The following is a 12314-nucleotide window of genomic DNA, read 5'->3' on the forward strand; positions in this document are numbered from 1 at the left end:
CTGCAGGAGGGCTCGCCGTGCAGGAAGTACTGCCTTCAAGGCCCCGTCCAGTGTGATGGCACTGGTAATTACATAGTAGTAATATAATAATAAAAAAAATAATAATGCTAAAAGAAACGAACATTAAAAGGCAGTGCAAGTTCATTTCTTTACCAGGCTGCTCAAAGTGCTTTATATAAGACTTAAAATACCACTACGACAAGATGTAAAAGACAGTATAAAATGACAGATATAAGCAGAATTTAACAAAATAATACACAAAAATCTAGAAGAAAAACAGGCTACAGTGTGACTGCTGATTGATATATGTCCCAGGAAATCTGTGTTAAGCCTCTAGGTATTTGCCTATGCGCTGTGTGCGATAGCAGCAGCCAAACATGGTGTTGTACTTCTAGCATTTGAGGTGATAGTTTTATCTTTGGGGGCAATATGAGTACTAGTTGCATCAGTGCCACCATCGTACAGCATGTTATTAGCCTGTTCACGTCGGTTACGTAGTTTACGTCATGTTAAAGTTCAGGTGAGGCTCTTAAAGTCTAATACCACGTGCTGGGTCGATGCTGTCTCCGCCCCTCGCCCCCAGGACCAGTGAGTGAGTGTTTGTGAGTTGCGACAGACTTCAACTTGCTCCTGTGGTGGTGGCAGAATACGCTAGCCTGAAGGTAAAGCCAGACGTTTCAACTTTTTAGTGTATCATCTGCACAATGTATGCATCAGATCTGTTTTTATCATGCAGCACTAACAAGTTTTGCAGCTCAACAGTTTGATCTGAAATACCGCTTTGCGAAACCAGCATGCATTTTTATCTGTTGCTCGCTGTTACATAATATACTACTCTCCTATTATACGCTCTCCAGAGTGCAAAAGTTATATTAAACAAAGTTGTAGTGCATGATTCAGCCAACTCTTGGAATCTGTCTGAGACAGTTATCCAACAGGTTTCCAGACTGACATGTCCTCAATGAAAATGTTGGTCAGTTTGCATATAGGATGCCCTTTATGGGTGAGTAAATGTGTCTCCTGTGAATTCAGACATGCGGGTGGCAGTGATTGGAGCTGGAGTCATTGGCCTGTCAACAGCTCAGAGCATCTATGAGCAGTATCACTCTATTGTCAGTCCACTGACCATCGAGGTGTATGCAGACCGTTTCACTCCGCTGACCACCAGTGATGGAGCTGCTGGCTTCTGGCAGCCCTACCTGTATGATAAGGGCAACGTCCAGGAGACGTAAGTGCATTCTCTTAAATTGTCTTTTAATTCTCTTCTTTATATACAAAAAGCAACTATCACTTTAATACTTTATTTGTCCTCACTTTCAGGAAATGGAATAAAGAGACATTTGACTACTTGCTTAACCACCTCAGTTCACCAGAGTCCATAAAAATGGGTATATTCCTTCAGTCTGGCTACAACCTCTGCACTGAACCAGCCCCAGTGAGTAGCACTTGATTCTTGGAGAATGCACCATAAAATTTGACCTTAAAGACAGGCTCTGACTTATTTTAGGAATCATTTTACAACTAAGAACAAAGGTCCTGTGCAATGAAAAATGTAGATACAGTTACAATAGCTACCATAAACACAGTCCATTAGTATTCAGTTGCACTGTAAGCAGAGCTTTGTTCTGATGAACAAAGAATGGTGGCCTGCAGTGGTTGGAGAACATCAAAAGAGAGGCCTCACAAAGGGTCGAGTTTACACTCAGACTCAGAGTTTAATTGGGATTCCGCACCCAGTGTGGTCTCATAGTAAGTGACTTGTTTTTGATTGCAGGATCCCTCATTTAAAGATATTGTCCTGGGCTTCAGACGGCTCACAGATCAAGAGCTGAAGATGTTTCCTGGATACAAGTAGGTTCTTGCTGAAACTGCCATGAAAGGAAAACACTTAAAGAACATAAAGCAGAACCACAAATAGCTAGTTAGGTAGTTGGTTAGCTATTTCAGTGTCATAATAAACATTTGTCCATCAAACATGGGATTATTATAAGACACTGCTGTAAACATCAAAAACACAGCCACCATCACATTCTCCAATAACACAGACAAAGACAAAAGGAAAACATAAATATTAACATTACATACAAATATACAAAATTATGATAAGAATGAATGTTTAGAAGGAACAAAAACTTACACTAATTTTTATCCTGATATCATTTTTTCCTCCATGTAACTGGGTAAATTAAATGTTTTGCATGTAAAGATTAAGCTAATTTCTTGCACGTTATCAGTTTTTAAAATATAATATTGCATATTGCATGATTCCCAATAAAAGAAACAAATGCTCATGATTGGATGTATAGTTTTGCGTTACCAGCTCTCAGACTCATATTCTCATATTTGTCTCTTCTTGTATGTTCAGTTATGGGTGGTTTAACACTGCTCTCATGGTTGAAGGAAAAACATACTTACCTTGGCTGATGGACTGGTGAGTGATAAACTTATTTTTAAGTGATGTCCCATGTTGTATCAGCACTTTTAAAAGCAGACACAATATTTCACAAGTCCCAATAAAAAAATAAAAGGAAGGACCTGATTGCTTGTAATATAAATTTTGTACTCATTTTACTGGCTTATAAAGTCCTAATTTCCCCTCAGAGATCAATAAAGTTTATCTCATTTGACATGTTTAGCACATGTAAAAAATCCATTTACTATATGCTGTGTTCACCATTTTGTAATCTTGCCTGATATACACTCCATATAGTGGACATTAATCATCTGGCAGTGCAAAGTAGAAAGTAGTGCACAATCAGTGGTTGCAAACTAAGAGCTGACTAGCACCATGCATTGTGCAGGCATGGGAAAAAAGCTGCTGGTTAGACAGCTGCTGGTTGAAAGGAACAACCTGAGTAATGTCTGTTCTTTTGTTTAACTTTTCTATCTGGCAGACAGATACATTTCCCTACAGTGTGTAATGGATAAGAGAACCGTTTTCCACCTAGAGGATGAAGAACTGGTTCTTAACTCAAAAAGTTTATTTTTTGAGGAGTGGGTTTCCAGTGCTCCAAACATACATCTGGTCTTATGTTATTTCCAGGTTGCAAAAAAGGGGGGTGAAATTTTACCACAGGAAAATAGAGTCCTTCAAGGAGGTTAGTAAGAACTCTCCAATATTACAGTTAATTTTATAATTATGATTATGATGAAACACCCTTTACACCCAGTCACAGACTCACATACTGTTATCTCATGTCATATTTGTTATCTCTTATCGTCCATACCTGTTTTTAGCTGGCAGAAACCGGGGCAGACGTGATCATAAACTGCACTGGACTAAGATCAGGAGAACTCCAGCCAGACCCAGACCTGAAACCAGGCCGCGGTCAAATAGTGAAGGTGAGAGTGAACATGTTCAAGTTGTCTGTTCATAGTTTATATAACCATAATAAAGGCACAGTGGAAGTAGTGGTTGAACCGTGTTGTTCCTCTGTGTTTCAGGTGGATGCACCGTGGTTGAAGCATTGGATTATTACCCACAACTTTACAGCTGGAGTCTACAATTCACCATACATCATTCCAGGGTAGTGCTAGTGACACAACACTTGCAAACACTAAACTGCAGGAGCAGTTGCTCTAAACACTATACCCTACTGTGTCTATCAGGTATAGTGTCTATAGCATCTTACACATGCTGTGCAGTTTTAGTTTATTTCCCCTGTCACAAACATTACTCAATTTGAAATTGAGCTAAACTATGTTTTTTCACATCACATTCATAGCAGCCGTAGGTGCAGTGGTTGCATTCTGTTGTTGTCCGTTCACCATGGCGATGGTGTTTTTATTTTTTTCTTTGAGGGGTGGGGGGGTTATTTGGGTTATTTTTCATGACTGAAATGAACATCTGTGTCTGCAGGAGCCGTCTTGTGACAGTTGGTGGGACTTTCCAGTTAGGAAACTGGAGTGAAATGAACAACTTCATTGACCATAAGAAAATCTGGGAGGATGCCTGCCAGCTCGAGCCCAGTCTCAAGGTAAGGTGATACCAAAATGTTGTTTGCCAAAGAGGCCATAAAAAGACTTTCTGTCTCAACAGTGATTAATTATTTAGCATGAGACTTCAGAAGTGTTAAATATTTAACATTTTTGAGTTGATATATTTAGAGTACTCATTCTGTAAAACATGTGAGTGATAAGGAATAATTTGGCTCTGACAGAGAACTTTGCTTTTAAGCCAATTACATAAACATAATGTAACATGCAATACAATAATTTAGTGCAACATTTTTCTTAATATTTTAACACATTTTCAAGGCTCAAAGACTGGACAGCTTATATCTTGTTGTCTAACCTCAGCATGCCAAGATAGTGGAGGACTGGGCCGGCCTCAGACCTGTTCGCAGTAAAGTCCGACTGGAGAGGGAGACCATACAGTCTGGTGCAACTTCAGTAGAGGTAAACCGTAACTGTTAATCAGGATGGTTGAAATATGAACATGATTGTATGAACTTAAAATATCGTGGCTTTTGTTCAGGTGATACACAACTATGGCCACGGAGGTTTCGGACTCACCATTCACAGAGGCTGCGCCCAGGAGGCAGCGAGGCTCTTCGGTCAGATCGTAGAACAAAAAGGCAAAGGTCCAAAAGCTCGCTTGTAAATTTGTGTCCTGGACTAGTGATTAGTCCACTTTCTTCTAATTTCAACTCAAATGCCTTATATCCAGTGGTGCACAAACTGCTCTTGTCTAAACCAACATTGGAAGCAAACAGATAATCAGTATAATTATTTTAAAAAGTTACATATCTAAGGTTCTCACTAGATGTAGAAGAAGTAGACAAGCCTACTGATAATGATTATTAGTGATAGAGTCACTCATTAGATTTTTTTAAAATAATAAATAACAACATAAATCCACTTCTCTTTTTGAAAGATTATTTACTATAGTATCATACACATTTACATCCAGTGCACTGACAAGAATCTGTGCACACACACACTTAATGCAGCACTATATCTCAAACACTGGCAGGTAAGAGTCAGCTTGCTGGACCTGTGCAAGTTAATCTTTTTTTCTTTCCTTTTTTTTTAAACAAAACTTTGCTTAGTGTCTTACTTGTAGAATCACACTGGGCAAAGTCTGTGTCCACATCACCTTTGTTACAAACAAAAGCAAAGACAACAATTAAACCAGGTATTGATAAATTATTTACAGAGAGACAGAAAGGAACATCCTGCTAAATGGTTTTATATTCATGTGTAGGTCTATATGTGCGCAAAGTCTCAAAGTCTGGTAAAGTAGAGCAAGAGGTGCAGCATGGTTTATAGATCATAACACCATGTACTCAAGTTAAATCATGTAACTTTTACTAACTAGGAATGGTTTTGGGTGATGAAATCTCATATTTGAATTCCGTAATACTTCAACATTAACTTACACAGCCCAGGATCTGTGGACTCTTTCCATTTGTGCTATAATTAATAATGATTTCTCTGACATTATGCTCTGATGAAGACTTTGGCAGATTTGTCAACTTGCTGTAAATAAATGGCTGGATAATGATGAAGATATGACGTGGTATTTTTGTTATTAGTAGAGTAATCACTTCCTTTTACTCATTACTTTAGCAGAGAACAAATATCATCCATGTTAAAATGCGAAATAATATTGATGCAAGAAAAAAAAAAGATATTTATCTGAGGATTCATAGAGGATGCTCACTGTAAAAGAAAGTCAGTGACTTACTGTACAGTATGTCCTGTCACTGCCTTGACAGAAGTGAATCTTAAATGAAACAACTCCAGACTTTATTTAATCGAATGGTCTGTTGGTTTGATGATGTGAACCACTGTGCACTTTTTTATAAAGCTGAGTTTGTTATTAGTGTATTTTAATAGGAAGCAATTTGTGTGCACAAGAGAAAGCTCTTTCTCATCTACGCATCTATATCCAGTATGCTAATGACAGCAGCTTTTTCATAGGGTTAAGAGCAGGTCTCTCAACCACAAACTGAATAGGTAGTTTTAAGGCTCTTTGAAAAGAAGACAGTTGTTTGAAGCTAACTCCTAACACTTTCACCCTCTCTATTCCCTTCTGCTTCTCTTGCATTAGAAAAGCAGGATTCAAATACTTTGGTTTAAATATTTGAATTCTCACTTGTTCAGGAAGATTTCCCATTGTGTCCACCATATGTTCTTGCACTCGTGTGGGTCATTTGGTCTTTCCAGTCACCCCATGTGCAGTTATACAGTGGCAGAATTGTGACAGCAATGGTGGTTGAAGACTATAAGTACAGTGGCATGTAAAAATATTGTGCTGCCTGGCTTTCTGAAGCCACTGAGGTGTCTAAACTGAAGAGTCATAGGGTGGGACTGGAGATGGACACTGAAAGCTGGTTTAGCTTTCTCGCGTCTCCTTGCCTCTTTTCTCCACTGCGGTCACCTCTCGGCTGCACTCCAGCCGGCGCTTCCTCAGCCCTGGGAGCCGGAGCTGGAGTGAGGGATTTCCCCTGAGGCCCGACCCATCATCTCCTGACCCCACTCACGGTGGCTGGATTCCTGCAGGCCCCGGCCTGTCGTCTCAATTGGCAGTGCACAGGAGGCGATGGCAGCTAGGAGGCAGCAGCAGCAGTACACTGAGAGAGCCAGGTAGACAGAGGACTCCAACATCACCTGCAGGGTGAAGCACAGGGACAAACAACTGTCTTTACTCTTTACTTTCATTTTGTGCTGTACTTTAAAGAGAAAACTGGTAGCTGGGTGTTACCTGTGCAACAAAAGGTGTAATGAGGGCACCGACTCTGGCCATTCCACTGCTTGTTCCCAGACCTAAAGCCCTGGTCGCAGTCGGATACACCTGCAGAGACGCCAGGCATTCAGAAAATACTGAGTAAACTTCCTTGCTCAGGTTCTGGCTCTCTTTACCGAGCTATTGATTTGATATGAGCTTTCCTAACAACTGTTTGCATTTTACACAACACAAGCAAAAACACTGCAGACAGGTATGATCTCTAACCTCCGGAGTGTACACATAGGCAGCCTGGAACCCTCCTGCAATAAAGGCTCTGGCGATGAATATTAACACTGTCATGGATACTCTGCAAGAGATCAACCAGTTAGAGTGGTTAAACATAGGATCTTCAATTCATAAAATGTTTTGAAGGTCCAATTAAGGCCCACCTTACCTCCCAACACAACCATAGAGTGGAATAATGCACATAGAGAAGACGAAGAAACACAGCGCCATGGTCTTCCTCCTTCCCAGTCGATCAATAGCCCACAGTGTCACCAGTAATCCTATGCAACATAAACATCCTCAGTTATCTTACTCAACTTGCACTACTAGTTTGACCTTTATAGTAACTGACCTAAATAGAAGCCATCATTAATGTGAATGTTTGTAGGAACAGTTTGGGGAAGTTTCCTCTATGATAAAGATCTATTACCGTCTTATGGTAATAGATCTCAGGAGTAACATGTACCTGGGAATTCAGACAACGTCGTCCACAACAGGTCTTTGTAGTCATCCGAGTTCAGATATTTACACTCCAAATTGCATCGGAGCTCCATCTTATTACCTTTGGACACTAGAGGGAGATATATAACAACAAACCAGATAGTATACACCCAGCGCTGACTCAGTGTACTGTCTGCGATACCTTCGTGGTGCTTTTTGCAAAAACATGGCTGTATAACAAGACCTGTTCACACAGAAAAAGGCATTCATTTATAAATATTTTTCACAGCATGCATTTTACTTGTCATGTCAGCAAAAGCTCCTGACCATTTTAAGGTCAGTTCAATTGACTGTCCCTGTGAGACACTGCTCATGTTCTGACATGTCAAAATACCTGAAATGTTATATTTTCACTGCCTGACATGATTTATTTAATGTTTATTTATCCCTAATTTAGTCAGTGTGTCAAATTAAACTGTGTGTGTGTGTGTGTGTGTGTGTGTGTGTGTGTGTGTGTGTGTGTGTGTGTGTGTGTGTGTGTGTGTGTGTGTGTGTGTGTGTGTGTGTGTGTGTGTGTGTGTGTGGGCCTCTGTTGGTGTTTGAGGAGCACTGACTCACTTCCACATGCACCTCCCTCCTGAAACAGCTCTGTGGTCAGAAGCACAAGTCCATAGTAGGAGAAGGCATTTGCAAACCTGAGGAGACAAGTGACACAGGATGGTATCAATGCTAATTCACATGAAGGAAGAAATTTCAAATAAAACACAGATACATTTGTCTATTGCACTTGGAGAAAATAAAGTCCTGGACAGTAAGAAAGAAATGATAGTATTTCAATCACTCTATTTACCAAATAAACCACAGCAGAACTGTGGTCCAGCGAAAGTGTGATGAAAATAAGTCTCGAATCTTTCCACGATCCTCCTGATTAAAAGAAGAGACATAAAAAAAAGAGAACTGAACATGATAGCTGTTCATGCATCTAAGTTACATTCAGAGCATTTTGTGTTCTGCAGAAACAGAGCGCACCTGTCTGGCAGCAATTAGTTTTCCCAGTGGCATGGGCGCTCCGTTCTCTGTGGCAATGCGCTTCAGTGTGGCCAGAGCTTTTTCCTGGTTCCCTGTCAGCACGTCATATCGAGCACTCTCTGGGAGCCACTGCTCCCACATCCAAACCCCACCAAAACAAAACAAACCAAACCAAACCAAACCAAACAAACAAACAAACAAACAAACAAACAAACAAACAAACAAACAAACAAACAAACAAACAAACAAACAAAACAAAACAAAACAAAACAAAACAAAAACAAACAAACAAACAAACAGGCATGTCAGTTGCTAAATCTGAAATTTGTTATGTTTACATATAGCAGAACAAGACCCATACTCACAAAACATAGGATAGCAAAGATGACGAGAGGAATGGTAGAAAGGCCAAGCAGCCAGCGCCAGCCCAGAGTGGGCATCACCAAGATCGCTAAGAGAACCTCAAACACAGTGCCCAGTGCCCAAAATATCTGCAAAGTAACAGCAGTGAACACAAGTTGTAAAAGAACAGAACAGAAAAACAGAGCATTTCAGTGCCGTGCAGTTATGGTTGGATGTGTTGTCATTTCTGAATGCCGTTATGGCCAGGTGGATGGTAGCTGAGTGAGACAGTAGTACAGGGTGGTCCATACCTCAATCAGTAAGATGCATGTGGCTCTAGACCTCATAGGGAGAAATTCAGCATACAGTGTCACCCTTAAACAGAGGGACATTTCACTGTTAATCAAAACTAAAATCATTAACTACAGTGTTTTCAGAGAGATGAATTTGGTTTACTCACGACTGTGGGGCTCCTCCAATGCCAAAGCCCACCAGTGCACGGAGGACGAGGATCCACCCATAAATAGGTGCAAATGCACTCAGCAGGCCATAGAACATAGTCCACAACACACTCATCTTCAGACCCTGTGTGTGCATATGATGAAAACATAACAAGCTGCTAAATAAATTATGATGACCTGACAAGGCTCTTTCCATCGCAGACAGCACAGTGTCTGTTATCGATCACTTCCTTTCTTTCAGAAACACAAAAGCTAAACTTCAAACGTCTACAAACCCAAGATAAAATACAAATAAACTCCATGTCAAATAGAAGCATTGTTAGAACTCACTGTCTTTCTGCCGTATTTGTCGGATATGTTTCCCCAAAGAGAGGAGCTGATCATCATCCCAATGAACACGGCCTAAAACAAAAACAGAATAAAACATGGAATGGGACTGGGAAAGTGGCAACTGCCTAAATGTGTTTCACTATACATAGGTGACACAGTGCAACACCTACCATACATATTTTCACCCTGCAAACAGCCCTATAGGTTTTTGTTTTAATTTCTTCTTCTAAACAGTGAAGGTTTTATTAATGGTATATACATCTCATTGAGTGATTTCATGCACTCTCTGCGTTAGCAAAGTCTCCTGTGGTTCCTGTGTTTACTTGTTGTTTTACACTCAGAAACGTAAACATGGCTTTTGATTGTCATTCAAATCAAAATATTGCAACACATTTACATAAAAAACATAAGAGGTTCTACTATTTTCCATATTTGTTCAATACAAGCACTTGTTTCAAAACAATCTCTAAGACCATAATCAATAACTATCAGGGCAGTCATATGGCACTGCAAGCAAGAGCACTTTATGAACATTTGAGAGCCATTACCGATGTTAGCAGTGCCACCTCAAGGCTGGGTAGCCTCCATTCACAGTGGAGCTGTGGGGCTAAGATGCTAAGGATCATCATCTCCATGGCATCAGCCATCTGAACAAACAAAAAACCCACAGACACACAGTAAATTAGTATCCTACTGGATACAGTTGCTTGAAGGGTGCATTTGTTATATTTTTTAAAGAACAGTTCTCACCCAGGACAGACCAGTGAGGATGGAGAGTTTCCACTGAAACGTCCCAAAGCCTATGGCCTCTACAGCATCTTCTACCATGAAAGTGTCTGTAGGAATGAGAAATGTGGAAATCTTGAGGGCCATATGCAAGATGTTACTAACTGAGCCTAACTGCGAAGTGTAAGAACAAGGAGTCAAAAAAGTTGTCTGAGAAAAATGAAGCCCTGCCATACTGTACCATCAGTCGGGTTGGCAAACTCCCGAGGTACTGGAGCTCCATCTGCAAGTGCTACAGACTCCAGATCAGTCTGCTCTGCAATCCTGACAACTTGTTCTCTACTCTCTCCATCATCCTCAGAGCGTGTGCTCTCACCTGTGCGACGGAAGCGGACAACACTGCAAAAAAATAAAATAATAAATAAATAATAATAATAATAATAAACATAATAATAATGAAATGAATAAATAAATAGAACTAGTTATGTTTTTAAAAGCCCAGAAGGATTAACATATCTGCTATATGGCTAGCCAGCAGAGTTTCAGAAGACTAATACCAGGCCAAAGCTGAGTACAAATGAGAGTCGGAGGCTGTTGCCTAGGTGATATGAGCTTTTTCTGGCTGTGATTTTGTGAATGGGTGGTAATATCATCCTATGGGCGAACCATGTCAGACCAACTGACAGCTCTGAACACTCTACTTGACTCCTTGGCAAGCTTTTAAAAGCTATGTATGCATGTTTTCTACAGATGGATGGTATAATCTTCTCCCACATGCAGATAATGGATAGTTCGTTCAGGATGAAACACTATAAGAGAACTTGGAGAGTGCCAGTGATGCCTTAATCACTGTAATTACATAACATAGCCTACTCGCAATAGGAAGTGTCAGTGCTGTAGACCAGTTTGTGAGATGTCCAGAAATGTCTGTCTTTTACTGTAAGCCTCCATAATTTTGATTTTCAAGCTCTTTAGAAAGAAATCCATATAAGTGAATATGTGATTATCCAGCAGTACTGAAGAAACCCCTTGACAATACAGACATGTATTTAGGTTTCTTGTATTTTACTGACTGGAATAGGTAAATTTCCTGTTTAATAAACTATTTACATTTGCAAATATATGTCTCATTATTTTCATATGTCATCATTTTACTGTATGCCTTTAAGAAATATTCCTCATGACGGGCAGGCTGGACTTGTATGGGCCAGCCTGCAGCTTAATGTACGTCCAACAGGGTTGAAATAAATCACTTTAGGTACTGAGCAATTACAAACGCAAACACAATTACAAGTTACGATTGAAAACTTATCAGTCAGGAATCACAGCAAAGCTGCTTCCTATGAACAAATAAAACCGGAATAGTCTTCCTAGGGCAAAGCTATGACTGTAAACAAACTGCAGCACTAGCCCCTTGTCTGAACACGAGAGGTTATTTTTAGTTTTTTTTTTCTTAAATCTGGGAACATGTCTGTGTAATATGACTGGATAAATGTTATGAAATGACTGCTGCTTTTAAGGAATGTCCGGCTGTTTGTGGTCCAGCGAGCTAATCAAACAAACAGGATGAGAAGCTGTCAGAGGGCGACGCGTCGGACAAACATGCTGTCACGGTTTAAAAAAAAAAAAAAAAAAAGAAGCACCAAATAAAAGCAAAAAACGTTGATATACAGATTGTGGTTTACTCACGGCAGCTGTCTCAGTTGGAACAGATCATCGTCCATTTTGGTGTCTATTGGCTGACGCTCCGTTTGGCCTCATCGCCGTTTACATTATCACGACGAGCAGCGATTTCAGCACCGAGGAGAGCGACCTGCTCCGGTGTCCGCCGACAGCCAATGAGAAGCCGCCGTGCGTGGGTCACAGCACGAGACACAGAGACGGAGCGTGGATAAGATGAGCTCAGGAGCAGTGGCGGTTCTACATTGAATTATTCCCTGGGCAAGACCCCCTCCGAGAAAAAAAAGAAAAGACATGTCACACAAACAGCCATGTTTTAACAATATTTATATTATAACAATCTCCAA

General features: G+C 40.3%; 2 protein-coding genes across 2 annotated transcripts; one reads left to right on the forward strand and one right to left on the reverse strand.

Annotated features, from left to right (window-relative positions):
* The first annotated feature begins 337 nt into the window (after window positions 1-337).
* Window positions 338-5447, forward strand: LOC121185167 (D-amino-acid oxidase-like). Its single transcript, XM_041043188.1, has 11 exons — window positions 338-662; window positions 1033-1228; window positions 1321-1435; window positions 1775-1851; window positions 2366-2431; window positions 3044-3098; window positions 3238-3342; window positions 3445-3527; window positions 3860-3977; window positions 4300-4398; window positions 4478-5447. The coding sequence occupies exons 2-11, from the start codon at window positions 1035-1037 to the stop codon at window positions 4601-4603; spliced, it is 1038 nt and encodes a 345-aa protein (XP_040899122.1). The 5' UTR covers window positions 338-662; window positions 1033-1034; the 3' UTR covers window positions 4604-5447.
* A 4-nt stretch (window positions 5448-5451) lies between these two features.
* Window positions 5452-12306, reverse strand: svopa (SV2 related protein a). The gene is made up of 16 exons (XM_041043187.1): window positions 11977-12306; window positions 10529-10686; window positions 10312-10397; window positions 10110-10208; window positions 9562-9633; window positions 9231-9355; window positions 9082-9145; window positions 8794-8919; window positions 8429-8557; window positions 8250-8323; window positions 8018-8094; window positions 7425-7529; window positions 7128-7239; window positions 6959-7040; window positions 6710-6799; window positions 5452-6615 (listed from the first exon to the last, which is right to left on the reverse strand). The coding sequence occupies exons 1-16, from the start codon at window positions 12009-12011 to the stop codon at window positions 6415-6417; spliced, it is 1635 nt and encodes a 544-aa protein (XP_040899121.1). The 5' UTR covers window positions 12012-12306; the 3' UTR covers window positions 5452-6414.
* Window positions 12307-12314: the final 8 nt, after the last annotated feature.

Source organism: Toxotes jaculatrix, chromosome 7 (assembly GCF_017976425.1).
Source record: "Toxotes jaculatrix isolate fToxJac2 chromosome 7, fToxJac2.pri, whole genome shotgun sequence".
NCBI lineage: Eukaryota > Metazoa > Chordata > Actinopteri > Toxotidae > Toxotes > Toxotes jaculatrix.

Excerpts from the sequence above, each read along its gene's own strand:
- LOC121185167 (XM_041043188.1), top strand. The coding sequence starts at position 1,035 with ATGCGGGTGGCAGTGATTGGAGCTGGAGTCATTGGCCTGTCAACAGCT. Across the intron at positions 3,343-3,444 it reads GCCGCGGTCAAATAGTGAAG|GTGGATGCACCGTGGTTGAA; the intron begins GTGAGAGTGAAC and ends TCTGTGTTTCAG. Across the intron at positions 3,528-3,859 it reads TCACCATACATCATTCCAGG|GAGCCGTCTTGTGACAGTTG; the intron begins GTAGTGCTAGTG and ends CTGTGTCTGCAG.
- svopa (XM_041043187.1), bottom strand. The coding sequence starts at position 12,011 with ATGGACGATGATCTGTTCCAACTGAGACAGCTGCC. Across the intron at positions 10,687-11,976 it reads TTCCAACTGAGACAGCTGCC|TGTTGTCCGCTTCCGTCGCA; the intron begins GTGAGTAAACCA and ends ATTTTTTTGCAG. Across the intron at positions 6,616-6,709 it reads TTACACCTTTTGTTGCACAG|GTGATGTTGGAGTCCTCTGT; the intron begins GTAACACCCAGC and ends TTCACCCTGCAG.